At 31.8% G+C, this 27,709-nt stretch overlaps 4 protein-coding genes, 1 long non-coding RNA gene and 1 other non-coding gene across 8 annotated transcripts; 5 read left to right on the top strand and 1 right to left on the bottom strand.

The window, feature by feature from the left end:
• The first annotated feature begins 2,978 nt into the window (after positions 1-2,978).
• Positions 2,979-4,358, top strand: LOC107890109 (L-type lectin-domain containing receptor kinase IX.1). The gene is made up of 2 exons (XM_016814621.1): positions 2,979-3,114; positions 3,196-4,358. Exons 1-2 carry the CDS (start codon positions 2,979-2,981, stop codon positions 4,356-4,358), a joined length of 1,299 nt encoding a protein of 432 aa, XP_016670110.1.
• Positions 4,359-5,111: 753 nt separating this feature from the next.
• Positions 5,112-7,484, top strand: LOC107889449 (syntaxin-121). Its single transcript, XM_016813868.2, has 2 exons — positions 5,112-6,258; positions 6,575-7,484. Exons 1-2 carry the CDS (start codon positions 5,703-5,705, stop codon positions 7,021-7,023), a joined length of 1,005 nt encoding a protein of 334 aa, XP_016669357.2. The 5' UTR covers positions 5,112-5,702; the 3' UTR covers positions 7,024-7,484.
• A 365-nt stretch (positions 7,485-7,849) lies between these two features.
• Positions 7,850-7,930, top strand: TRNAL-AAG (transfer RNA leucine (anticodon AAG)). The gene has a single exon. It is a non-coding gene; the product is annotated as a tRNA-Leu (tRNA).
• A 76-nt stretch (positions 7,931-8,006) lies between these two features.
• On the top strand, positions 8,007-11,605 carry LOC107889450 (putative deoxyribonuclease TATDN1). 3 transcript variants are annotated; one of them, XM_016813869.2, is made up of 12 exons: positions 8,007-8,137; positions 8,240-8,260; positions 8,385-8,485; positions 8,782-8,839; positions 8,935-8,978; positions 9,092-9,172; positions 9,635-9,705; positions 9,811-9,921; positions 10,101-10,183; positions 10,448-10,664; positions 10,951-11,034; positions 11,285-11,605. In XM_016813869.2, exons 1-12 carry the CDS (start codon positions 8,116-8,118, stop codon positions 11,352-11,354), a joined length of 963 nt encoding a protein of 320 aa, XP_016669358.2. In that variant the 5' UTR covers positions 8,007-8,115; the 3' UTR covers positions 11,355-11,605. The 3 variants fall into 3 exon arrangements, with proteins under 3 accessions (XP_016669358.2, XP_040932580.1, XP_016669359.2); XM_016813870.2 differs by having other exon boundaries at positions 8,054-8,137; positions 8,240-8,289; XM_041076646.1 differs by lacking the exon at positions 9,092-9,172.
• Positions 11,606-14,017: 2,412 nt separating this feature from the next.
• LOC107889452 (uncharacterized) lies at positions 14,018-15,597 on the bottom strand. Its single transcript, XR_001681750.2, has 2 exons — positions 15,254-15,597; positions 14,018-14,981 (listed from the first exon to the last, which is right to left on the bottom strand). It is a non-coding gene; the product is annotated as an uncharacterized lncRNA (long non-coding RNA).
• A 6,285-nt stretch (positions 15,598-21,882) lies between these two features.
• On the top strand, positions 21,883-22,887 carry LOC107890326 (RING-H2 finger protein ATL70). Its single transcript, XM_016814790.2, has one exon. The coding sequence runs from the start codon at positions 22,066-22,068 to the stop codon at positions 22,573-22,575; it is 510 nt and encodes a 169-aa protein (XP_016670279.1). The 5' UTR covers positions 21,883-22,065; the 3' UTR covers positions 22,576-22,887.
• Positions 22,888-27,709: the final 4,822 nt, after the last annotated feature.

Raw genomic sequence — 27,709 nt, 5'->3', positions numbered from 1 at the left:
TTCAAAATTCAACTCATATTGTGAGAAGTGAGTTGAGCCTCGGGGCACGCCGAGGTATTTTCAATTACTGTTTGTCAAAAAAAAAAGTCGACTTATATTGCAAGAGGTGAGTTGAGCCTTAGGACACGCTGAGGTAATTTCAATTTATGTTTTTCAATTTATATTTTGCAAAAATCAATTCATATTATGAGAGGTGAGTTGAGCCTCAGGACACGCTGAGGTATTTTTAATTTCTGTTCTTAATGACTGTTTTTAAATCAACTCATATTGCGAGAGGTGAGTTGAGCCTTAGGGCACGCTGAGGTATTTTCAATTTCTGTTTTTTCCAATCTATATTTTTCAAAAATCAACTCATATTGCGAGAGGTGAATTGAGCCTCAGGACACGTTGAGGTATTTTCGATTTTCGTTTTTCAATTTATGTTTTTCAAAAATCAATTCATATTACGAGAGGTGAGTTGAGCCTCGGGACACACTGAGGTAATTTCAATTCCTTTTTTTAAAAAAAAAAAGTCAACTCATATTGCGAGAAATGAGTTGAGCCTCAAGACACATTGAGGTATTTTCAATTTCTGTCTTTCAAAAAAATCAACTCATATTGCGAGAGGTGAGTTAAGCCCCAGGTCACACGCTGAGGTATTTTCAATTTTTTGCTTTTTCAAAAGATCAACTCATAATTCGAGAGGTGAGTTGAACTTCGGGTTGCATCTCGAGCTATTTTCAATTTTTTTTTGTTTTTCAATAAAGAATGAAGATTGGACAATCGAACAAAATTTAGTGCTTTTAAGTCTTTGCACTATCCCTGTTTCACAGAGATGAGCAAAGAGGGCAACTGTAAACACTAAATTTTTGTCCGACTAGAGTTTGTTGTTTAATTTTCAAAATTTTAAAAAAATAAAAATAAAAAAATTTCAAAAAATAAAAATTGCATTTTGACCCCTAAACTTTTCCTAAATTTCATTTTGACCCTTAAACTTTCTTTAAATTTCACTTAGACCCCTAAACTTTCCTTAAATTGTATTTTAACCCTAATTTTCTAAAAATTACATTTATCCCCAGAAGTTTTGCTGCATTTGTGATTTGGTCCTTCAGATAGATTACGTGACTTGGGGTACCCACTTCCCAGATTTTCAGGCCACAAACATGGGTGGCTGCTCCTCCTTCACCCACTACCTGCAAATAGCATAAAAACAAGCAAAATGGGATAAATAAAAAAAAACCACACAAAAAAGAGGAGGATTCTCCCATTTGAGAAAAAAGAGCAAAAAAAAATTTCAGCAAAAAAATTTTCTAGCAAAAAAAAACAACAAAAAAGGAACATTCAGCAATTTAAGCAAGAAAAAACTCCAATATCCGGCAAGCAACCAAGCAACCAAGGACTAACCACCATTAACACCACAACCAAGCTCCCAAACCGAAACCCACTCTAAATACCCGAGCCAATCGATTATCAGCCACCCCAAAACCCAAACCTCAACTACCCGTAGCCTGATTTTATGTGGTGCATACGGTGGCTGCTGGTGACGCGCACGGTGGAGGGAGAATAGGCAGCTTGAAGTTTGGATTTTCTTTGTTTGCTTCTGGAACTTGTTTGTTTTGGGGGGGTTTAGTATTAAAAAAAAAAGAAATATTTTAGTTAATGGGTTGGTTTATGTAAGGTTTGATGGGTTAAATTTAGTTTGGGTTAATTAGTGGGTTGGGTGATATGTTAAGTTAGTGGGTTAGGTTGGTTGTGTTGGATTATTAAGTTAGTGGGCTGAGGTTGGTTTGTTTTGGGTTGAAGTAATTTAAATTTTGTATCTTTTATGTAGATTTTATTTGTAATTGGGCTAAACAAAAATTGGTCTAAAAAAACTACAATAATAAAAAATATTAAATTTTAAAATGGTCGGGTCAACCTGACTCTATTTGCGGCAATCTGATCCGGTGAAGATCACCAACAAAGGCCCATTTCAACAGCCCGAAAAGAAAAGAGATTAATTTCAGTAATCCATAACATTGGGGCTTCGGTATATTCTTACCCTTTTATTATTATTTACCTATTCCGAATTTAATATATATATTTTTATAACTATATTATGTACATATATATATTTTGTACATATCATTATTTTATATTATTGTTGTAAAAAAAATTTTATGTATATATTTTTATGTACGTTTCCTAATATTTTCTTTTATTGTAGATATTATTATTATTATTACATATATTTATTATATGCATATATATATGTATTTTTATGTACATATTATTATTTTATATTATTATTATCAAATATATATTTTTTCCTATTTTATTATTAGTACATGATTTGTTTTTATTTTTATTTTTGTAAATATCGTTATTATTGTTATTCTAATATTCTAGTATTCCATGTTAATATTTTTCATTAATGATATCTTTTTTTTGTATCGTTTATCTATTTTTAATTTCTCACTTTAGGAATATTTTTTTCTCATGTTTTAATTAATTTCAAAAATAAGGCAATGTACCGATTTAACATTAAGCCATCGATTTCATCGCTATGTTGGGTGAAATTCATCGGCTCGTGTTAAAAATGGGACACCCTTTCTAAAAAAATCGAAAACTAAAAATTCTCATTTTTCAGTTGGATCACGAGTAAATGTCAGATTGAATTTGTACTTTTGAAAATCAAGACAACACAAGTTTATTAAGATACCAATTTTGGACGTCGCGAGGGTGCTAATACCTTCCTCGTGCGTAACCGACTCCCGAACCCTATTTTTTTCTTTGGCTTTAAACGTAGACCTAAACTCGGCCTTTTTTTTGTTTAAAAAATAAATTTTCTTTCGAAAATGAGGATTTATTAGGTGTCCGATAACACCTAGGAAAAAGGGTCGGTGGCGACTCCCTTTTTTAATAAAATCGAAAGTCGGTTTTTAAATTTCCAATAAATCGCCTCAATTAGTGACCAAAAGAAGAAATTTTTACGTCGCTACAAGATCAATAACAACTCCATGGCGTCAGCTGTTTATGTCCCATGGAATGCTGGTTCAAACAGTGGGAAATTGGCGAACGCTTGGATTACTTACAATGCCATTACCAAAAACCTGAGTGTGTTCTGGACATATGATGAAAATCCTGTTTTTATGGGTAATTCTTCTCTTTCTTATGTGATCGATCTGATGAAAACTCTCCCGCAGTAGGTTAAAATTGGATTGTCAGCCGGAACAGGCCAGTTGACAGAGTACAATACCATTAAATCATGGAAATTCACCTCGAATTTGGAAACCAAGCAACCAAAGCCTAGTAAAAAAAAGAGCACAAGAACATATGTGATTGTTCTTGTTCCAGTTTGTGCAGTCGTGTTGTTGCTTGGCCTATTAACAGTTTGGTTCCTGCTGCAGAAAGGGGGCATTAAAGGTTGCCTACGGCTGAAAAATGGAACACATTTTGATGGAGGAGGTATACAGATAAGATTTGGGTACCAACAACTATATGAAGCTACCAATGGATTTGCAGAAAACAAAAGGTTGGGCCAAGGAGGGTCCGCGCATGTTTATAAAGGAAAATTGGATGATCATAGCATAGTTGCAGTAAAAAGAATATTTGCCAAGTCCGAGAGTTTTTTTATCAACGAACTTAATGTAATAAGTCGTTTAAAACATGAAAACTTGGTAAGGTTAACCGGTTGGTGTCATGAAAAAAGCCAACTGTTACTTGTGTATGAATACATGCCAAACGGCAGCCTTGAGAGCCATCTTCATGGCGAAAAACCAACACTCTCTTGGCATGTAAGGTATAAAATAGCTATAGGCTTGGCGTCAGCTCTTCAGTATCTTCATGAAGGCGAAGAGCAGTGTGTTCTCCATAGAGATATCAAATCAGATAATGTGTTGCTAGACCTGGATTTCACGACTAAGCTCTGTGATTTCGGAGTTTCGAAACTCGTGGACCGGGGAGAGAGGACTCAAACAACAATGGTTGTGGGAACACCTGGATACTTAGCACCGGAATATATGCAAGAACAAAGAGCTCGCAAAGAAACAGACATGTATTGCTTTGGGATTGTAGCCCTGGAAATTTGCCGTGGGAGAAGGCCTCGAAATGGTGCATTGGTAAGGGTGGTGTGGCAGCTATACCTTGGTGGTATTGTGGTGGAGGCCGCTGATGCAAGGTTAGAGAATTTCGATGCAAATGAAATGAGATGCTTGTTGACTGTGGGGTTATGGTGTACAAATCCTAATCACAGTGAAAGGCCTACTGCAGAACAAGTTCTTAATGTTCTTCAGAATGAATCTCCATTGCCGGACCTTCCACCAGATATGTATCCGCCTCCTTTACCTCCCTTGGAAATCGACACGGTAGGTTCAGAGGTTGTGGATGGATCAAGATGAAAGTGCTAATTCAAGAATCAACCAAAAATATGATAAAAATGAATCAAAGGTAAGCTAATCATTCAAAACTTGTCTTCTTAACCCCAAAATGCTCATAATAACAGCACTTTCATTGCCTTGTTTAATTAACCAAGTTTTCCTTCCATTTGTTCATTCAATTTCGTGGGGCATCACTATGTTGTAAGTCTCGAGTCAGGGTTCCTTTTTGATAATTAGGTGAACCAACCAACATATTCATTGCTTTGCATGGCCTGCCTGCACCTCTCTCTTTGATGAGTCTTTGAGGACAACTCTGTTTCTGGACATGTCTTATCTGCTTCAAGAATACTTGCTTACTTGTTAACTTAACTCGGATGACGTGCTTGAATTGATATAACTAAATAAAGTCATATTTTGTAACTAGGCAGATTAGGAATCATTACGACATTCCATAAAAAGAAATCATAGTGACGTGACATCTCAATTCAGCTTTGTTTGTTTTATGGTAATTACTCCAAGTCCTTTGATTTGTTTCGAACTCTGCTTGTATTTGCCCAATTCAATTCAGTTTTTATAGTCCTCAAAAACAGAGATTTTTAATAGTCTTTCTAAAATCTATATGTAAAACACGTAATTAACCATGTCAACAAATCTTGATCTCATGACACTCAAATCCTATTTGAACAGATAAATGCAAATGGTTTGCTTGTTTGTTAAGTTTACCCAAGTATTGGTGTCTCCAACCATCTCACTCGATTACTACAATTGACCAAAACAATACATTATAAAATTAGAAATAAATAACACTTTCCTTCAACAAAAAACACACAGAGTTCAGAAATAGAAAGAGTGAAAGTGCATAAATCCAGCCATTGCTAAATTGATGGAAAATTGACATCCGAAAGATCAATTTTAAATCGAAAATAAAACTCAATGGTATCCCCACGCGTTTTCCCTATGTTTGGCTGTGTCTTTGCTTCCACTTTCTAAGATGCTTCCTCTTTCTATTTTCATTTCTTTCGCTATCAGAACAAATGGACAAATTACGTAGCCAGAATGGCATTACATTTCGAGTTCATGTTCTCCTTCACCAGTTGACTTGTCCAATCCCCATTAGTTGAAACTTGAGATCTTCTTGACCAAATTCCCACCTTCCTCCTTCACCCACTCCCCAAATCTTTATACCTCCAATACCCATTTCTCTATATCCCTTTCAAAAGTCTCTATTTTTTTTTTAATCTGATTGAAATTGGGTTTTATGACTTGATACACACCAAACATCGTCCCCCCATATTAGTACCATTTCCTTCTGATCCAACCAACGTTTTTAAAGCCTTGAAGAGATTTTAATTAGAAGACCCCAAGATGAACAATCTGTTTTCAGGCTCTTTCACTCGCTTCCGAAGCGAAGAAGGTTCCCCCTACCACCACGCAGTCCAGATGACAGAATCGTCTCCATCCTCCCGCGGTGTCAACCTTGACAAGTTCTTCGACGATGTGGAGTCCATCAAAGACGAGCTGAAAGAGCTGGAGAGGCTGAACGACCACCTTTCCTCGTCTCATGAGCAGAGCAAGACGTTGCACAGCGCGAAAGCCGTGAGAGATTTAAGAGCCAAGATGGATGGGGACGTGGCCATGGCGTTGAAAAAGGCCAAGCTTATCAAAGTTAGGCTGGAAGCGCTTGACCGGTCCAACGCCGCTAACAGGAGCTTGCCTGGGTGTGGACCGGGCTCTTCATCGGACCGGACGAGGACGTCGGTCGTGAACGGGTTGAGAAAGAAGTTGAAGGATTCTATGGAAAGTTTTAACGAGTTGAGAGAGAGGATCTCGTCCGAGTATAGAGAAACTGTTCAGAGAAGATATTTTACGGTTACGGGGGAAAATCCTGATGACAAGACTCTTGATCTTTTGATTTCAACTGGTCAGTTCTCCCATTTGCTTTCTTTTCCAAAGCATGTTGTTGTTCAATCTGGTTAATCGAGACTTTTTTAGTGGTGATGGTTATAAGTGAAATAGTTATACGGAAATTTTGGGTATAATCTAGAAATTTCTAACACAGTTAAAACGGAGACATGTATGAAAAATTGCATAAAACTGAAGCTTTGCTAAATTCTTGTTCTAGAATTATTAATATCAGAGCATAAGGTGTTTGAGGAAGCTGCATTGCATTTATTGTGCAAGGAAATATGAAAAAACATTTGGGACTAAGATGGGGAACTTGTGTTAAAATTTTGCAGGAGAGAGTGAGACTTTCTTGCAAAAAGCCATTCAAGAACAAGGGAGGGGAAGAATTTTGGACACAATCAATGAGATTCAAGAAAGGCATGATGCTGTGAAGGATTTGGAGAGGCATCTCAAGGACTTGCACCAAGTTTTCTTGGACATGGCAGTGCTGGTTGAGGCTCAAGGTGAGCAACTGGATGACATTGAGAGCCAAGTGAACCGAGCTAATTCATTTGTGAGGGGTGGCACTGAGAGGTTGCAAACGGCTAGGACCTACCAGAAAAATACCCGGAAATGGACTTGTTATGCTATCATACTTTTGCTCTCCATCATCTTCTTTGTGGTGATATTCACCGTGAGACCATGGGAAAACAATGGCGGCAGCAGCGGTGGCCAGAACAGCCCAACCCCACCGTCACCAGCAACAACTTCAACGCCACCTCCACCTCCACCTCAACAATAAGCTGGCATTGATTAGGCATCGATCAGAATATTAGCTATGCAGTTTTCTTGGATGAGATCTGCGTTTTTGCATTTGCCTCCCTTGTGTTAGGGTTAGTTTAATGAAAACTTGATGGGCTGAGACATTTGATTGAATTGCTTTGAAGCTCTCAACTACATATTATTTGTTGTTTACTAGGAAAGCAGACAGGGTTGGAGATTGGAGTTGGGAAAGAAATGGCATCAATTTCTTTCCACAATTCTCATACAATTTCTTGGAGAGACACCGTTTTGATTATTAATTCTTTCCTGTAACTAGTAGATATTTTTTTTGTCTAGATTCTGCCTGCGTGCTTGGTTGCTACAGATGTTTACGTGTTCCAACAGGTACAGATGTTGATGTAGACATATCTATCCATATATTGAGATATACATGTTATTATTCTGTACTAGTTTATAAATAAAATTTAGTTTTTGGGAGAATTTAAATATCCAATCACCTATATCCTGAATGGAACCTTTTGGCTGTACTACTTTGGATTTTGAATCATAATTCAGCAATGGTGACCCTCCACTAACCACTAACCACAAAGAAATAGCTAATGAGAGGAACACAGGAAACATTTCTTACCTCAGCTTTAGTATTTAGATGCTTGTACCTTTGAGCATATATGTTTATTTTCATATAAAAAGTTCCTTCAATGAATTGTCTTCGTCCATTTACGGTTATAGTGATAATACCTATCTTTTTTTTGGAACCAATATCAATAACCTGAAAACAAAATAATACGTGATTATTTATTAATATCATTCGTAAAATAAAATTTATGTGTCCTAATGAAAGGATTGTTGAGATGGCCGAGTTGGTCTAAGGCGCCAGATTAAGGTTCTGGTCCGAAAGGGCGTGGGTTCAAATCCCACTCTCAACATTTATTCTGCTTTTTTCCCTTGATTTTGGGCCTGATGGGCCATTAAACCTGGAAATGGTTTTATTGTTTGGGCCTAGTGGGCCTTTATACAAAAATTGCAGAAGGCGAAGCAAAAACTTGGAGCGGAGAAGGAAAGCAAGTAGTTTGAAAAGCCCTCTCTCTCCTTTACACATTCTATCTCTAGCATGGCGCCAATACGGATGATAGGCAAGTAAATCTATCTCATTTCCCCTTGTTCAATTCCTTTCTTTCGTCTCTCATTCCCTTAACACTCTCTCCGTTTCAATTTTTCTGTCCCAAAATACACAGATATCGCTGTCAACTTCACAGGTAACTCTTTCACACATTTCATCGAATAGGTCATGCTCTATTCCGATCTTTGTCTTCAATTCATCTTTCTTTCTCAATCTGTGCTTCTTATTCTCCACTTGGATTATCCTTTATTCGCACACAGATGGCATGTTTAAAGGCATTTATAACGGCAAGCAACATCATGTTTCTGATATTGCTACTGTTCTGAGTCGAGCTTGGAACGCTGGCGTCGATCGAATTATCGTCAGTTACCCCATCTTTCATATTCTCTTTGCATTTTACTATGTTTGGTTATTGAATTATTGTAATAGTTCAGTTCCATTGGAAGCTTAGAGTTTTAGTGAGCTCGTGGACTCTTAATAAATTTGAGTTCATTTCTTTATGAAATTATTGAGATGGTATTTTAATTTTGAACCCCGAATGAAAGTATTTTCTCTGAAGCGGCTGGAAATAATTTCGACTTGTACAAAAGAATAATGAGTTTCAATTTTTTATGTTGATGGAAATGTATAATTCATGGTAATAGATTTGTTGTGCAGGTTACGGGTGGTTCCCTTGAGGAGTCAAAGGAAGCTCTTGCTATTGCAGAAACTGATGGTCTATTTATAGTGCTTTATTTGTTGCCACGTCTGCCTTTTATTTTGCTTTAGAATGTGTTTTGCTCATTGTCGAAGGTTTGATATTCATTACAGGGAGGCTTTTCTGCACAGTTGGAGTGCACCCAACTAGATGCAAGGTTAGTCTTATTTCTAGAAACGTTGTCTTTGGTCCTTTTGTTTTTGGATTACATGTTTAACTGTGTGGTTTGTCAGCAAAATTTGTCAACATGGCTTCATATATTTTATTTAGGAGTTTGAAGAGAGTGGGGATCCTAAAAAACATTTTCAAGCTCTTTTGGCATTGGCTAAGGAGGGAATTCAAAAAGGGAAGGTGTGTTTTCCTTATTGGTCATTGAACTTTAAATTTAGCGACATTTTAGATTTTGCATTCTCATTCTGGCCTGTTGATGTGAGATGTGAACACTTGTGGAAATTTATACATTCAGATGTTTGAATTTCAGCTGTTAGCTGCTTTCTGTGCAGAATTGTTGTTTAGACAATTGAAAGATCTTAGAACATACTAGTGCTCTGTTTTCCCTTCTTTCTTTTCATATGTACTTTCTTCATACCTTCTCGTTCATTTAATTGTTTCCCTAGCATGTATGTAGGATTTCTGTTGGAGGAAAAATAATAACGTAATTTATGTTATTAATTGCTAGGATAAAGTAGTTTTCTTTTAATCAGTTTATATAGGTCCAAAAAGATCTAGTAACCTATTGCATATCTACATTTTATCAGGATTGTAATCTTAGTCTTACTATAGTTAGATACTATGAATTTTGCCTTAACTTAGGTGGTTGCAATTGGTGAATGTGGATTGGATTATGACAGGCTTCACTTTTGCCCACCAGAAGTTCAAAAGAAGTAAGTGGCTGCCATGAGAAAGGATTATGCTCCTTCTCTTATTTTATATTTGTTTGTTTTCTTCTGTATAATTAAACATTTCTAACTTTTCTTTGCCAAAACTAGGTATTTTGAGAAGCAGTTTGAATTAGCATATGCCACAAAGCTGCCCATGTTTCTGCATATGCGTGCAGCTGCAGAAGATTTCTGTGAAATTATGGAACGAAATATTAACAAGTTAGATTTCTGAATCTTTCCTACACTAGTGAAAATCTCTTCATTTTTGTGCCTGCTAGCACTGTAAACCATCTTTGTTCTTGAATATGAAAAGAATATTAGTTAACTGGTTTATAGTTAACGTGTAAATGCTGAAGTCTGCTGTTTTTTTTTTTTTTTTTTTTTTTTCACTTTGAAAGGTTCACTGGTGGGGTTTCTCATTCATTTACCGGTAGTGCTGAAGACCGTGATAAGCTTCTCTCATTTCATAACATGTATATAGGTGAGAATGCAACTTATACACGCCATCTTCACCAAACAGGTCTTGTTGCTATGCATGCAGTGATATGGCATCTGCTGGCTACCTTGTATCTTCCAACTATTGTCTTTTTATTCAGGCGATAGCTTTGAGCACACTTACATTTCTTCACTCAGTCAAACAAGTTGATTGAAATGATATTTCCTTCTTGTTTGAAGTCATTCATTGCTATAGATATATTGGGCTCCTGTAAACCTAGCGAGTCTTTTAGCTTTGGTTATTTTACAGGTGTAAATGGATGCTCTCTGAAGATGGCTGAAAATCTTGATGCTGTGAGGGGCATACCTGTTGAAAGAATGATGATTGAGACTGATTCTCCATATTGTGAAATCAAGAGTACTCATGCTGGGATTAATTTTGTGAAATCCTTATGGCCTTCTAAGAAGAAAGAGAAGTATGACAAAGAGTGTCTTGTTAAAGGGCGTAATGAACCTTGTTTAGTGCTGTGAGTGAAACTGCTTTTTCCAGTGTAGCAGAATAACTAATAATTTTTTTCTTAACTTAAAAATTTTTACTGAAAATATATTATTCAGGAAACCTTTTTGAAAATAGAAGATTTCATCCATAGTATATTGGAAGGAGTCAGGAACTGACTGCAATATAGCTAATAACATCAAAGAACATAATGTGCTCTTTCAGTTTATACTACATAGAGAATGTTCCTCCATATTAACTGATTCATTAATATTCAACACATTTTGTCTTGGTTTTTTCTGGTGGTTGTGTTCCAGGCAAGTTCTTGAGGTGATAGCTGGCTGTAAAGGAATCACTGACATTGATCTGTTTAGTGCAACATTGTACCAGAACACCTGCAGGTAACTTTGTTTTGCTATTGTAGGAATTTTTAAAGTTTAATGGCAATTAGGCACTAGATAAAGTGCTTACATAGTGAGCAAACAGCTTAGAAGTTGGACTGATTGAACATTTGACCAAAGTGGGTAATTATTTGGTCTATAGCATGTTAGCGCATCTGAGTTGATAATAAGCTTTTTTTCCTTTTTCATCATCATCCTTACCGTTAGAGATTTATTTGCTCTGCTAAATTAGGCTTTCTGGGTTATGCAGGGTTTTTTTCCCTCATGACTTGGATGCTGCAGCTGATGCTCTTCTTGCTGGTCGGAATGAAAGTCAATGACAAAGTTTTATGCTTTATAGAAAAAAAAATTAAAACGATATACCAATGCCTTTAATCTACCAAGACTTTTTTGGAAATAAAGAATAGAGATAGATCTAAATGGTGCTCTGTTTCTGGCAACCCTGATACAGGTTTAGCACCTCTTCGTTTTTATCCATTACCATCCGGTACAAGTTTAATCACTTTTTACAAGTACGCCCAACACATTTGAATGGTTTATAAAATAGAGCAAGTAATGAATTTATTTACAATTCAGTTTATTTCATAGTTATTTATCTTAAAACTCATATATCTGTTATTCTGTCTTACTGTTACCTATTTATGTCTGAGTGAGACTTTAGACCTTTCAGTGTTAAGACATAATAGGTAACGGATGATTTTAGATACCAGAGAATATCATGGAAGAAACAGATTATCTATACAAAGATAAAATCTGCAATCATACTATGCATATTGATTCAAAAAGTGAAAATAATATTATAAATTAGAAATATTATCTTTGAATAATAATATAAATATTATTCACTAATTAATACCTTGCAAACAAAAAAGATTGTAATGTGGATCAACCATCAAATCAATGATGTGACAAGACATTGCAATGTGGAAGCAACAATGTTGATGATGAGACAAGATCCTTGGATCCTTATCAAAAAATTGTGTGGGATTTAAAGAAAATTAAATAGAGTTTTAAAATTCTCTTATAAATTGGAAAGGAAGAAGCTTAAAGAAGGCATCAAATCCAAAAATAGTTTAGAAATATTCCTTTTTACTTTTCATTCACCAACTTCTCATTGTAAAAACTTTTCCTTTACTTCTACTTTTATAATACAATATATAGTCTTCCATATTTCCCTTTAATCCTTTGTAATTGGTATCTGAGCCCCAGTGTAACGATACTTAGAGAAATAATATAATAGTGTTCATTATAAGTTCTTATCTTTTATTTACAATTCAATTTATTTCATGGTTATTTTCTTAAAACCCATATATCTGTTATTCTGTCTTACTGTTGTCTGTTTATTTCTGAGTGAGACTTTAACCTTTTGCCTGTTCATTAGAAGGCCAGCACCAAAAAAAAAAAATTCCTTGATATTTTTGTACTGGTGCCGGCCATTAAAAGACCAGCACTCAAAAAATTTTGAATTTTTTTTTACTACAGTGGTGTCGGCCATTAGAAGGCCAGCAGCAAAAAAAAAAAATTCCTGATATTTTTGTACTAGTGCTGGCCATTAGAAGACTAGCACCCAAAAAATTTTGAAAATTTTTTTTTACTAGAGTGGTGCCGGCCATTAGAAGGCCAGCACCAAAATTATTTTTTTTCAAATACTCGTATTTTTGTATACCAGTATGATACAATTTTTAAAAAAAATACACTAGTGTCGGCCATTGATTACCCATAGTCAAAAAAATTAATTTTTTTAAGGTTGACTCAATCATCAAGCAATCATGGGGGCAAAATACGATGTGGTGCTGGCCAATGATGTCCCATAACCCCATTTTACTATTCATTTTAGGTTATTTTATTGATTATTTTAAAACCTGGGTTATTTTTGTAAATATAAATTTTTTTGGGTCAATTTACTAAAATAACTCAAAAACTATAACTCATTATTCTTTTCTTAAATTTTAAATTCTTTTATGATAATTGATTTTTTTATATTGTTACTAAAATATAATAATATTAATTAATTTAAATATTATTTAAATGTATATTTGTTATTTGATGATAACATGCTTAAAATGGACATTTTATTTCTCAAAAGCATTTTTTGACAACAATGCTAAATACTCAAATTTTAAACTAAACTTTTCAAAAGTATTTTTCCATGACACTTTTGAAAAGTATTGCTAAACTAACCCTAAATTTTATTGGTTTTGGTTTAAAAACAAAAATTGACATGGAAATTTAAATATTAGATTTAAGTTTTGTAAAAATCCATGTGAAATTCGTGTTTTTCATTTTAACAGGAGTTACCAAAATATCAAATCTGAGTGTCTAAATTATAATTTTTTCATGATTAAAAAAAATTATAGTTAGGTGACTATTTATGTAGTTTACCCTAAAATTATATAAATAGTTTAATATTTGTTAAAAAATAAATTTTCAAATGGAGCACTTAATAATTTCTTAATCAATTTATAAAATTAAAAAAATCATTATCAATGTAATAAAAGGAAATTCAATTAATTCTTTTGCATTTTTTTCTAATGAGAAATTAATTGTTCATTATTTTTTTTCTTATGTAATTATTGATTGAACAATTGGATTTTTCAAAACCATATTTTACTTTGTATTTAATGTTCAATTTCAATGACCAGCTTCAAAGACTATTTCTATGTACATTGAAGAAAATATCATATTGTTAACAACAAGAGTAAGATGAAAGTGTCATTTTAAGGTTTTTCCATTTTCTTAGTCAAAATCTTATCAATTAAAGTGTTGTAAAATATTATACTCAGAAGAAAACTAATAAAAAAAGGGAAAATAAAGTTTTAAAATAAACTCATTAGTATCAAAATTTGGCTCGAAAAATGGCTTGTTAGTTAAGAGAAGTTTTTTTTTGGGGGGGTTACAAATTTATAAATGTGGAATGTATTTATTTTAAAAGCTGAAAGTTTTGGTTAGAAAGTTTGAAGATCAAACTAATAGAATTTGTAAATGTAAAAGATAATCTTTAGTACATTTATAGCATTTATATCACAAAGTAATGAATAACATCTAGATAATAAAAAAAAATGTAAAACATCCTTACAACTATGCTCCAACTAGCTAAGTGGTGTGTAACAATTAACAAAATTATTAGTACATCTGACACACTTAAAAGAACTGAAAGTAAAAGTACTAACAGTGCTATAAGCTACCAAAACCAAGCCTCGATAAGTATGTGTCATCTAAACGAATCCTATTGATTATGGATTCACTTTCGATCATGACATCTAAAAAGGCCTCTACCCTAGTAAATTTGAGAGTCATGATGAAAGTCGTCATTTCTACTAGATCCATTGAAAAGTCCTCAGAACAAACCCCCTCGGATCTCTCACTACCATGGCCACTTCACCATTGTGATCTCTCTCTCAAAGTATGCATCATTCACATTAATCTTAATAGCAATACCAAGTAGAAGAGCTCATCTAATCTGCCGAGGTCTTGTTGGAAGAACTAGATTACGAGTGAAGTTGTGCAAGTAACGCTATGCAAAGACCAGGCCTTCTAGAATGTCACTTTGTGAGAAGTAGTCTTTCTCCACATCTCGAATTCATTACGCATATTATTTATCTTCTGAATTAAACAAAGCTGGAAAAGCCATTAATATCCATAAGACACATAGCATTTTTAAGCCAATCAATGCAATGAATATTGTAATAGGCTAATTTAGGCCTGGCCCAGTTTATAAAATTAAACTCAAATAAATAAACAAAAAGCCTAATCAGACCAGTCCAATACTCAATTAAATGACCCAAATTAAAACCCAATTACTAGCCCAATTCTAACCCTAGCCCAAATCAGCCCAACACCTAAACTAAGCAAAAAAAAAAACCTAGCTTCCCTAACCCTCTTCAGCCGTTAGCCTCCTCACGCGCACCACCACCACCGCACGTCAGCCACCTTCACTCGTCTGACACCTGCAAAACAAGGTCAACACGCAAACAAAAGGGACAACACAGAAAAAACAAAAAAACAGTAGCAGACAACAAACAGAAAAACAAAAATGGATCTTGTGATTTTGGCTATAAAAGCCTCAATTAATACTTTGTAATTTTTTCTGGACACAAAAACAATGAATAATAAGAAAAGGAAGTGAATTTTCATAAGTTAGTCCCTATATTAGATTTTTTTTTCGAAGCAAGATTAATAACAAAAAAATAAAAAATAAAAAGGGGAAGAAATCGGTTACCCTTATCACAGTAGTCAAAGCTTTTCCTCCGGGAAAAAGGGCGACCGAACCTTTTAGTTCGTCGAAAATATCATCGGCATTGATAGGGGACCGAAAAGCCCCTTTATTTTTCTTTCTTTTCTGCTTTTATTTTTGAGTTTTGGTGGGGATTTGGGTATTTTACCCTCGGATCGAGAATGGGAAGGCCGAATTGGCTGAAAGGGGCCCCTTTTTGGAACTCCGACCACCGTGTACGGTGGCAGACGCGTGGCGGACCGATGACGGCGCCAAGACTGGGTTTGAAACCCTAGCAGAGAAAGGGGGAGGGTTTTAAAAGTTTTTTTTTAAAGAGTAATAGAATGAATTTTTTTTTAAAAAAAATTGGTTTATATACAGGAGTGAAACGATGTCGTTTTGCACCAAGGTCACGAGAACCAAAACGGCGCCGTTTAAGGTGACCCACGCGAGACCCGACCCACTCCAGGGGGATCTACGTGTTTTCGATAAATGGGCTATTTACGCCCATGGCTCTTCCGCATTCTTGTTCTTTTTAACTTAGTCCTTTTTTACTTATTTATTTATTTTATAAATTTGAACCCAGAACATTGTTGCGCGTTCCAATTAAGTCCCTGCCTCACTGGCGTTTTAAAAGGCAGGCACGTGTCCATGGATTGGTTTTTTTCCCATTTGGTCTTCGACCTTTTCGCGCCTTTCGATTTCAATCCTCATTGAAATATCTTGTTATAATTTTTACCTTTTAATTTCATTTTTATTATGATTTAATCCCCAAGCTGTTAGTTTCAGCCCTTTTTCGCAAATTTATTATTATTATTTTTTCTTTCATATGTTATTTACATTAAACTTGCTTATCTTATTTATTTAAAATCTTTTCATATATTGTTTATTTTAAAATTTTTATTTATTAGTTATTTTAAACATTATTTATAATATTATTTATTTTAAACTATTTTATATATTATCTATTTAAAATTTTTACGTATAATATTCAATTTAAATTGTTTTATCTATTATTCATTTTAAAAATTTCATATTATTTATTTTAAGCTGTTTTATTATTATTATTTATTTTAAGTTTTTTTCATACATTATTTATTTGAAACTTTTTTTTAATATATTATTTACTTTAAGTTGTTTCATTTATTATTTATTTTAAATCTTTTTATTTACTTTATTTTTTTATATATTATTTTGTTTCATTTTTGTGATTATTAATGTTGATATCAAAAATGGTGTATTATGTGAATATTACCATTATATGCTCTAGAAATTATTTATTAATATCTTTATATTGTTGACGTTCATTAACATAGCATTTAATTCATGTTTTATTATTCCATGCTCTATATTGCCTTTTATTTTATTTCGTTTAAATCACATTGTGTATTACGCTCCAATGTATTTATCCAATATAGATGGTTTTATTTTACTCCAAACAAAATAAATGCACATCGTTTAAGTATTGTATTCGCTATTATTCAAAAAAGGAAAAATTTTAAAACAAGGCAATATTTCTCGTTTTGGAGATTCGAGAAAACATACCCTAACTTACGAGGTTTCAATTTTCTCGTTGAACCTAAATAGCAAAATATCCTTTTAAATTTCAAAAATACATGAAATTTCAATAAAAATTAAAGGCAAGCTTATTCTCGAGGGTTCCAAGTGTCGTGTCCTAACTTACAGGATGTGACATGTCGTTACCTCGAAACAAGAGGGTCTTTAACATTCTTTTCGATTTATTCAAGCACTTTTAAAATTAACATTAATAAAAAAAGGATCGTATTTTAAAATCTTTTCAAATTTTCAACTTTCGACATTAGGATATTAATTAATCAATTAGGTACCAATTTTGGGCGTGACGAGGGTGCTAATCCTTCCTCTCACATAATCGACTCCCGAGCCTATTTTCTAGAATTTCGTAGACCAAAATCGTTGTTTATTTTATTAAAACTATCAAATTACGAGGTGATCCAATCACACCTCATAAAAAAATTTGGTGACGACTCTATTTCTATTTTTTTAAAATAAAGTCAACCCTTTTCAAAAAAATGGCTTCGACAAATATAAAAAATCTCTCTTGTAATCCTCCAAAAGTAAAGACCTCCATAGCATAATCACAATCTCTAAATGCATGTAAGATATCTTTGTTAGATATCTACTAACGATATTAGATAGCTTTAAATTGTTTTATCGAAATAAACATGCTTATAAACATAAAGGCAAGAAAATTTAATTAAAAATGGAAAAGAAATTTAACCTTTATCCATTGATGTTTAGTGTTGTTTTTCTGTGTGTACGCACACTTGTATATACCAATACTTCTATGCTCTCAATAATTCACTTTAGATAGTGCATATTCACAAATTATTGAGCATAAATGTAACACTTTGATTTTTAATGGTTTAGAACTTTATTTTCGTAAATCGGGTCTGTAAATATTAAATATAAATATTTAAGGAGTTGGTATATAGGAATATTAAAGTTTCGCCGTTCAATTTTGTTTATAAATTGTTTAATTAGAGTATAAGGACTAAATTGTAAAAATTTTATCACTATAAATTTCTAATTGGCCAAAGGCTTAAGGACTTAAATTGAAATTAATCTAAGGTCTAAAATGGAAAATAAGCCATCTTAAAAATGTTATAGTGGATGGTAAGATTAAAGATTATTAAGTTTGATTAATATTAAGTTTAGTTAATTAATTAATTAAATTAAATCTTAATATTAGTATATATAATTTGGTGGTGGAATGAAAAAGAATTTTTTCTCTTCTTCTTTAACACACCATCTACCATAAGTGAATTGGAAAAAGCTCTCAAGGGTTTCAAAGTTTTGGTCCTTATTTGGTGAGTTCAATTATGTTAATTTCTTGTAATTTTTATGTTTCTGAGATCATGAGAGCTTGGTTTAGCTAGCTTATGTGCCAATTTGTAAAACTATTAAAGTTTTTGAAAGTTATCGTTGTTGATATCTTGAAGAAATTGATGTTAAACTGATAGATTTTAAACTTAAATGTGAGAAAGGACTAGATTATAATGTTTAATTGTTAGTTTTGTACAAAAGGATTAAAGTAAATAAAATGTGAAATTGATTTGAAAATTTGGTAATAATATACAGTAGAGGGTCTATAGTGAATGTGATTGAGATCAATTTTCAAATAGAGGCTCAAAATTGAAAGTTATGACTATTTCGATTTTAGGGGCTAAATTGAATAAAATGTAAAACTTTTGCTATAACAAATAAAATAAAATTTTTTAGATTCATCCATGTCATGACATAGTTTATAAACGTTTGATATTAATGAATTGAATGAAATAATTGTATAGATCAATAATTGAATTAAATCGGAGATAATCGGGGAAAAGCAACAATTGTCAATTAGTCCTTGAAGATTCAATTTATTTGTTGTTTTGGTCAGGTAGGTTCATATGGAAATTACTGTATTATTTTATGGTGTTCTATTTTATTTATGTATTAGATTGAAATGAAATAATGAATTTGACACTTATAACTCAAAAAGGGTTTAATTGTAAATTCATAAGAATGTTAGTTATATGAAAATAAAACAAAATGAAAATGAAAATGTTAACTGAATATATATCTTTTAAGAGAAATGAAATTGTAATGTTATTTATACGAAAATAATGTCCGAATGAATTAGGGTTAGACCCTTCCAATTATACTAGCTCCTATTCACCTATAAATAGCATCAAATAGAAATCATTAGTGAACAAAGGTTTGCATCAAAGAACAGCAATGCAAATTTTTTACACATTATTTTCGTTTTAATTTCTAAATATTTTCGATTTATTAGAATTTAACATGTCTTTATAATTTTAAATATTGTTCCTAATGTTACTGCTTTGTGCACACTACTCCTAATATCAATGCTTTTTGTAATTTTTAGGTTAATTTCTTATTTTTGAAAAATCTTCAGAGAGACAAATCTGAATCTTCTTCAGAGCTGTTTATTTCAGGGATTTAAATCATGAACTCAGTTAATTTTGATAAATAATTTGTATTCTTTTGCTAATTTTTTTCACTCTATAATATTAATTAATATTTATTCATGTCATAATATTTTAAATTTCCCCATTACTTAGTACATGGAAAACAATGGGATTAGTATTTAATTATTAAAAGTAAAAATGTTAAACTAATCCCATATTTAATTATGTAATATTGATTTACTTGAATTTTTTAATCAGATCTTAATAATTGTTTGTGACGCAAAGGAGCTAAAATAAATAAAGGTTTTCAAATTTTAGGGTTTGTTTTCCTATTCATATGCCACATTTTAATTAAATTTTGTTTTTTATTTTAAATAGCATGCCTCTCCGTTCAGATCATAATATTAAAATTTAAACAAAATTAATTGACTACAACCTGCCAATGCACATAATCTTATTGGCAGGTTTAATTTAGTTATACACAAATTGGTTCTAAATCTAACTTAAATCAATTATTAATATCTCATCAAATTAATTACCCTTTATATAACAATATAAAAGGCTTATATAAATTTTAGTAAAATCAACTCATATCTTTTTGTGATTGCATATCTTAGTATATAATATAAATAGATTACATTAGGATCCCTCAAAATTAATTTTGCTTGATTTAATCTTTATTCGGATCATAAAAAAGATGCATTCAAATAATTAAGATGTGTTGGGTCAAACAAAGTAAATTTTTAGCAGATAAAATTTGTTGTAAGTGATTGAAAGAAGTGGAAGTGAATATTTTGTCTTGAGATATTTGAGCCAAATTTAAATTTTAGAATCGACATTATTACGAGAATTTTATTTAAATATCACCTCTAATCCAAATAAGACTAAACTCAAACAAATCGTAATTAGATGAAAATAATAAAGTTACACCACCGCTATGCACAAGTGGTTGCAGCTAGATGAAAATTGAAATCTAACGCTTCAAAATTGTCTCGTGAGGAAATGGAAGTCTTCTCGTGAAAGATACATAACAAAGATTTCATATATGACTTGATCAAGCCTGCCTTACTTGTGGTTAGAACACTTCCAACCCAACGAAGCTTTAACCCATTAAATTATAGGACCAATGGCAAGTTTCACTAATTATTTGTAGCACCACAGATTTTCTTTTCCTCTTTTTTGGATCAATATAGTCAGGTCATATATCCCACTATTTAAGGAATTCTATCAGATTGGGATATTTTGTTATTGCAAATTGCATTGCATCAAAAAAAACAATTCTAAGTTGGGAACTGATTCATATGCTAAAACTGGATATAGAATGCATGTAGAGAAGGTTGAAGATTAGCCTATTCATACAAATGCCAGCCAAATTCCAGAGAATATGAACTCAACTTTGATATATGATTACAGTGAGAGTTAGCTGAAACCAGCCTAGCCTACCACTTGGATTTGCAGCTAATCTTATTTATGTTTAGTGACATTCAAATTTCAAGTGGAATACAGAGGCAATGATTCCATGCCTAATAATTTATGATCGGAGAGAACTGGGCTAACAACCATCCATTTCAATTTCCTTACTATGAAAGTGAAAATGGGAATTCACAAATCATACTTTAAATTGCAATCATATCTGTTTTCACTTGTGTCGTGGTTGTAGATGCATCTTATTTTGGTCATTGTGATAATTGGAATCGTGTGTGTGTGTTTTTTTTTTTACTTATAAAAATGGTCATGAGAAAATAAATCTATATGCATACTATTTATGATGGTGAACTTACCGCAAATTATCACATTTCAATTACGATAAATAGAATTAAAACAATAAATTTATGGTTTATATTACATGTTTATAGTTGTAATAATATTGTTTCTAAAACTTAAAATAATTTTCTTTTTTAAGAGTACAACATGCCTTACAAAAAATAAACGTTAAAAGAAAAAAAAATTCCAACTTTTATTTTATTAAATAATGAAAGAAAAGGAATTTAATTATTATAATATTTTCAAGTATATATTTTTTACAAAATAGTTTATATAAAAGATTAAGAAAAGTATTTTAATGTTATTTTTTATTTTCCTTTCCTAACTTTCTCTTAGGGTAAATAAAAATGGAGTATTTCGATTTAAAAAAAATCATATTTAAGATTCATAGTTGTCTTCCTCAACAATATTATCTCTAAAGTTAATTTGTATCCGTACATTATCATCTTATCCGTAGTTAAACTATAATTTTAGTCCTTTTCAAAAAAAATTATAGTTGAATATAGTTTTTTTAATATAAAATTTATGGCGTAGAGCACAGCGAAAACTTTTAATTTTACTTAGGACCCATGAAAAAAAATTCCCACTTCACCGTTTCTTTTCTCTCCCTTCAGTCGCATCCTGTGGGTTGTTTTGGGATTAAAATAACATAGCAGCAGTAATCAGCAACTTCTATTGCAAAAAGATTGTAGATATGTTTAGTTGGAAGAAAATGGAGACGTTAACTCAAATCCAACGATCCTAAGCCACAAGGATATTACATACCTTACAACCTCAACCGTTGACTTCTCAACAGTTTCAGATAAGCCATTACTCCCTCATATACATGTACAATCTTCAAGCATAATGAATTCACATGTATGTATGTATGTATGTATGCATGCATATCCTTTTCTTTACTTTAAGTACAGCTTCCCTTAATTAAAACTCCACCAGTTTTTCCCCCCCCTCTCTCTCATGGCTACCGTTGACTTTTTAAAACTTTGAAAAACTACCTCTAATAACCCATTTCCTTGGCCACATCCATGGCTGACCAAACCCTTCTTTTCTTCTCTCCATTCCTTTTCTGTTTGTCTTCTCCTTCCATTCTTCCATTGGATCATGAACTCCACGTCCGACGCTAATGATGGACTTCTCGGATCCAACAACATTGGTGGGTTTGGATATGGCATCGGAGTTTCTGTTGGAATCCTCCTGCTTATCACCACCATCACCTTGGCTTCCTACTTCTGCACCCGGACTCAACCGCCGCAGGGAGCACCGGCCAGGAGGACCAGACAAGAGCCTAATATTGATCCCGACAGCTTCGTTGTCGATGTAGGCCTCGATGAGGAAACCATAAAGAGCTACCCGAAGCTGCTTTACTCTGAGGCGAAGCTCCAGAAGAAAGATTCTACAGCTTCATGTTGTTCCATATGCTTGGCGGATTACAAGAGCACTGACATGCTTAGGCTGCTGCCTGACTGCAACCATCTTTTCCATCTCAAGTGTGTTGACCCTTGGTTGCGGTTGAACCCAACATGTCCGGTTTGCCGGACATCTCCCATCCCAACGCCCTTGTCCACGCCTCTTGCTGAGGTGGTTCCATTGTCAACCAGACAAGGTGGTTGATGTCAAGAAAAACTGTTGTTTCTACATATTTGCTCACTTCTCTCTTCTCAGTCATTATAATTCAGTCAATGTAAAATTGTTACTCGATCCACAGGACGAGATCTTTCCATAGTAAAAGGTATTTATGCTTCTGCTTCTTTTCTGTGGATTTTGCATTGTAATTGAGATGATTTGTTATTGATACAAATACAAGATAGTTGTAGGAATTATCAGTGTAGGACGAAACCTCAGTGGCTGATGTTTGTTTGTAAATTGCATGCCAAGGAGAATCTTTCTAGAATGAGAAAAAGACAAGATCTATACTTTGTTTCAGATCTTAATCTGATGACGAACAGAAATTAAACCAAGTTCTATAACACTGTCCTTTAAAACCTCAATTCTCCAAATCCAAGTAGCAGAAAGTTTGGAGAGAATGGATTACTGGTCTGTCTGCAACTGGGGAATACTATAACAACTAAATTACAGATCCCAAAAATTCTGAGTTCAAATGTTCCATCTTATATTAGGTAGCTTGTGTTGCTTAGATGATATAAGGCATAAAGATTTTTCTCGCACTCTCAAATCACTTAAAATGGATCATTTAAAATGGATTACTTACATTAATTAAAAAGAAAAATTATCTACAAAACTAATTAAATCTTTACACGTTATGACAATGTAGGTAGATGCCACATTAGTAAAATTTAAAAGCTTAAAAAAGATAAAAATTAAAATAATTTTTTTATAAAATTAAAATGCTAAAAAAAATCATTATCCTTTAAATCAACCGGATCTAACTTAATTTCTTGCTAACCCACTATAATAAAGTTGAACAACAATTTGGGGTTTGTATGTGATGAGTGGCAATTTCTAGTTTTGGTAAAGCATGTCTAGTCTTGAGAAATTAAGGTATACCTCAGCTCGCATTTATGTCTTCAAATTGCTTTTTTTTCTTCAAGACTAGTTGCTTTTATTTATTTATTTATTTATTTTTTCAATAAGGAAAAGGGTTGTGACATACTTGATGTGAACAAAAAGTTAAAACAAAGCAACTCATTTGTCCCTACATCGATATCCAGTTGGCTGGTAGTCTTGTTTTTAGTGCACGTCATCTTTGTTTGTGTGTTTTTTTTTACTTAATTGCAATAAATATGTGTCGGTACAAATTTAGATTGGTTATTTAATTTATTCTTTTACGAATTTAAATACTTTAATTATTATTTAAATTAAATTAAAAAAATGTAAATATTTTATCAAAAATTATTTATATTAACTCTTAAATATTAATAATGGAATAATAATTGTTATATTATCAGTAGAATTTTTAGATTATACAAATAAAATTAAGAGTAGACAAATGTAGATATAATAAAATATTTAAAAAAAATGACACTAACAATTTTTTAAAATTATTTGTAAAATAAAAAATTATACTATCAGTGCATCAAATATTAACTTATTAATTATTTTAATTCACTTTACTTTTACACATAAAAGATCCGAATTCAAGTAATAAATATCCAAATTTTATTTTTTAAAATAATGGATTTGAATTAAAATATTTGATTATCTTCTATAAATTTTAGATTTTATTTTAAAAATTATTTTTATAACTTTTAAATGTAGATATCTAGCAAATTCAAATATTTAACAGATATTTTAATTAATTTATATTTAAATTTTGGAGAAACTTTGCGAATTCAAATTTTACAAAAATTGCAAATAACCAATCCCTTACTAGGGACAGTACTACGCGAACAATGAAAGGCCCCTCCTACATTTTTGGGATTAAACGCTTTTTAGTTGTTGTTGAAATTGAACAAATTCAATTCTGTTTTTGATGTTTTAAAAATTAAATTAGTGGTTGAATTGTTTTGAGTATCTATTCAATAATATTTAATAATTAAATTTTATTAAATTAAAAATATTTTAAAAAATTATAAATTGATATAAAAAAATTCAACTGTTTCTTTATCTTTTAACTTTTAGTTTTTTTACCAATTATGAGTGATTCGCATCTAATCCAATTCCAACAACACTATCTTCTTTTCTGATTTCTTCCCCTCCTCTACTTAATGCTTGAGGCAACATACGGCTTCCAGATAAGTAGTTGTTTGCAAGTTCGGTGGACATGTATTAATATTATAAGATAAATGTGTAGTTAACTTTTTGAATGAGCTAACAAAGAAATATTCTTGAGCTTATTTATGGAATATAAAAAAAGAAATTCAAAATTCGTGTCTAATACGAGTCATTTAATCAAGTCCCAAGAGATAACTCTCAAATTAACACCAAAATAATTAAAAGAAAACCCATGTGCAGTAACATTACAGGGAGTATTGAACTCAATTGGATATGCATGTATCAAAAAATTTAATACAAATCTCGTCATGTTTACTGTTTTGAACGTTAACTAGTGTTGGACCTACATCATTAAATATATTATATTCTAACATTCATCTTGGATCTTCAACGTCGGCTTTTGTCATTGCATCTTTAAATTAAAAGAACAAAAAAAAAAATGAAAAGCTCCAAATCAGGCGTGACAACGGAAATTTTAATGTATAAGAAATAGAAGAATTGTCCCAAAGTCAGTGATGACTTTATAAGGAGAAAGCAGGTAACATGCCAAATAGAGTTTTAGAAAGGAATGCTCTCGACTCTCAACCTTTCGCAATAAATATTAGGACATAATCACTCGATTATAAAAAAAATTTAAATATTTAAATATTTTCATTATATAATTCGATTATTTTGAATACTTCCGTTAAACAAAAATTGAACATTACATTTTTCTTTTAAATTTTGATTTTCTACATAACACGTATCATTATAATTTATTAAAAAATTATCATTTTTATCCCAAACTTTTAATTTAATTTAAATAAGGTATAACCCTAACAAAATTGGGACATTTGCTAGGGGTGGAGTTCTGGGCATCTGATTTTTTAGAAAGTTGTATCCGATTTCCAGTTCTTTTCTCTTGCTTCATCCATCTCATTTGTTCTTGTCTACACTATTTGCTCGGTGTATTACCCCTGCAAAATTTCCCAACAAAATATATCCATCAATCACAACCACTCAAATCAATGAATATTTTCCATCTTTACTAAATAATTAGTATTACGTTTCACAGATAAACACAAATTAATGAACATAAAAAAAACGAATAATAAACAATTAACCTGTACATGAATATATCAGAATTATATTCACCAATATATATATATAATCAGAATTACGAAGCGTTTTGCGACAAAGAAAGCAGACATCAAGATAGTGCGCCTCATATTGATCCGCTTGACCAGAGTAATAATATTAACCCGACATGATTCAGTGCTATTGATTTACAACGAAACAACACAAAGGAAAATCAATAAAGAGTGGCAATGCCTGTGAAGGGGGAAAGAGTAATTGAAGCTTGGACACCAGTCCCTTCAATGCCCCAACTTTTGCCCCCACTCCATAGAAGGCCACTTGGTAGACCAAATAAAAACAGAAGAAAGGGTTTCCAAAACTCCACTCCTAGCAAATGTCCCAAATCTTTTAGGGCTATACCTCATTTAAATCAAATTAAAAGTTTAGGGATTAAAATTATAATTTTTTAATGAATTACAATGACATGAATTTTATTGCTTATTACGTGGAAAATCATAATTTAAAAGAAAAATGTCATATTGGTTTTCTGTTTGAGATTTTAACAGTAGTGATTAAAATGATCGAATTATGTAGCATGGATGCTTAAATTGTAAACTTTTTATTTCTGATGTCTAAAATAAAATTTTTTTATACTTGGGTGACTATCTATATAATTTACCCTAAATTTTAAACCAAAGATAATACTAGTTTTTTACTTTTTGGCCCCACGGTTACTTGGGTGTTTATTTACTATAAATAATATTTAGATTGTTATTTTTTAATGTTTAACTAAACATTGTTGTTAGTCTCATATCAAAATAAAATTATATTTATTTAATAATTAAATAAAAATCTTTAAAAAATCTTAAATACATTTAAAAATAATAAATTAATTAATCATATAATAATTAAACAAAAAGAATTAAAAATATACTTTAAAATCTTTTTCACAAATATGATAATTTTTTTTTGAAGATAGTATGATAATTTCTTTTGTTACAAGTTAAAATTAAAATTTATCAATACTATTATATGAGCTTTTAACTGAGTTGGTGTTATTTTCAATTGAATCGTAAATTTAATCACATACAAAAATGTCATTTCATAATTAAAATAACTTAATTATTCGAGGGTACTTTAGTCTTTTACTAAAAAAACTAAAAAAAAAATTGCATACGGGGGTTTAAACCCAAACCAATTGAGTTAGTAAAATATTTAATTTACCATCCAACTAAAGTTTTATTATAATATTTTTATACATTTTAATTTTATCATGCACACTTTATTACTTCTATTAATTGTATATATTAATAATGTATTTTATTGAGTTGGTGCCACAAATTAACTTGATACAGACTCAAGATTGATGACAACATAATGATAAACACTTTAATCTATTTTTTAAATTTAAATATCGTACATGTTTCATATGTTATTATTATAGTTTCAAAACATATATTTCATTATTTATTGCATGTTATTTTTTGAACACTTTGGTGTCTTATATTTGTGGTTTTCACAAGTATACATGTATGATAGAATTTCTAATAAATATAAAGTTGGAATATAAAAATATTGAACATTTATAAGAAAATAAAACTAGTTGTTTGCATGTATTTATAATTTTTTCACAAAAAATTAAATGAAAATATATGTTGAAGGATTAATTTCTTTGAGAAAATTTTTTGAAGTATTGTTCATTTGGCAATTGACTGATCTCTCAACAACCAAAAGGTATTGTCATTACATCAAGATTTTGTCCCCTACCTCAACCGAGAGCCGTGTATGGTTCACGAAAAAGGGTGCCTCCCCTGGTGGTGATACGAGAATACAACCTATGAGACTCAAGGGAGAAGTGTCAATATAAGGTGTGATATTAGTACTCTAAGTTATAGTCTATTGATTGAGTGTTCGCTTTCCTTGAGAATAATTTAGGTTCAAATAATTGTTGTACCAAAAAAATAGGGTGTGATAATAGTTATGCATAGCACTTGATCACACGAGAACTCAAACCACT

Source organism: Gossypium hirsutum, chromosome A09 (genome assembly GCF_007990345.1).
Source record: "Gossypium hirsutum isolate 1008001.06 chromosome A09, Gossypium_hirsutum_v2.1, whole genome shotgun sequence".
NCBI lineage: Eukaryota > Viridiplantae > Streptophyta > Magnoliopsida > Malvales > Malvaceae > Gossypium > Gossypium hirsutum.
The sequence above is the reverse complement of the archived record's forward strand: the minus strand, read 5'-3'. Positions and strand labels throughout refer to the sequence as shown.

Bases quoted from the DNA above. Each gene is read 5' to 3' on its own strand.
- LOC107889450 (XM_016813869.2), top strand. From the start codon at position 8,116: ATGGCGCCAATACGGATGATAG. The intron at 8,138-8,239 runs GCAAGTAAATCT...CAAAATACACAG, and splicing joins GGCGCCAATACGGATGATAG to ATATCGCTGTCAACTTCACA. The intron at 8,840-8,934 runs GTCTATTTATAG...TATTCATTACAG, and splicing joins TGCTATTGCAGAAACTGATG to GGAGGCTTTTCTGCACAGTT.
- LOC107889449 (XM_016813868.2), top strand. From the start codon at position 5,703: ATGAACAATCTGTTTTCAGGCTCTTTCACTCGCTTCCGAAGCGAAGAA. The intron at 6,259-6,574 runs GTCAGTTCTCCC...AAAATTTTGCAG, and splicing joins TGATCTTTTGATTTCAACTG to GAGAGAGTGAGACTTTCTTG.
- LOC107890109 (XM_016814621.1), top strand. From the start codon at position 2,979: ATGGCGTCAGCTGTTTATGTCCCATGGAATGCTGGTTCAAACAGTGGG. The intron at 3,115-3,195 runs GTAATTCTTCTC...CAGCCGGAACAG, and splicing joins TGAAAATCCTGTTTTTATGG to GCCAGTTGACAGAGTACAAT.
- LOC107890326 (XM_016814790.2), top strand. From the start codon at position 22,066: ATGAACTCCACGTCCGACGCTAATGATGGACTTCTCGGATCCAACAAC.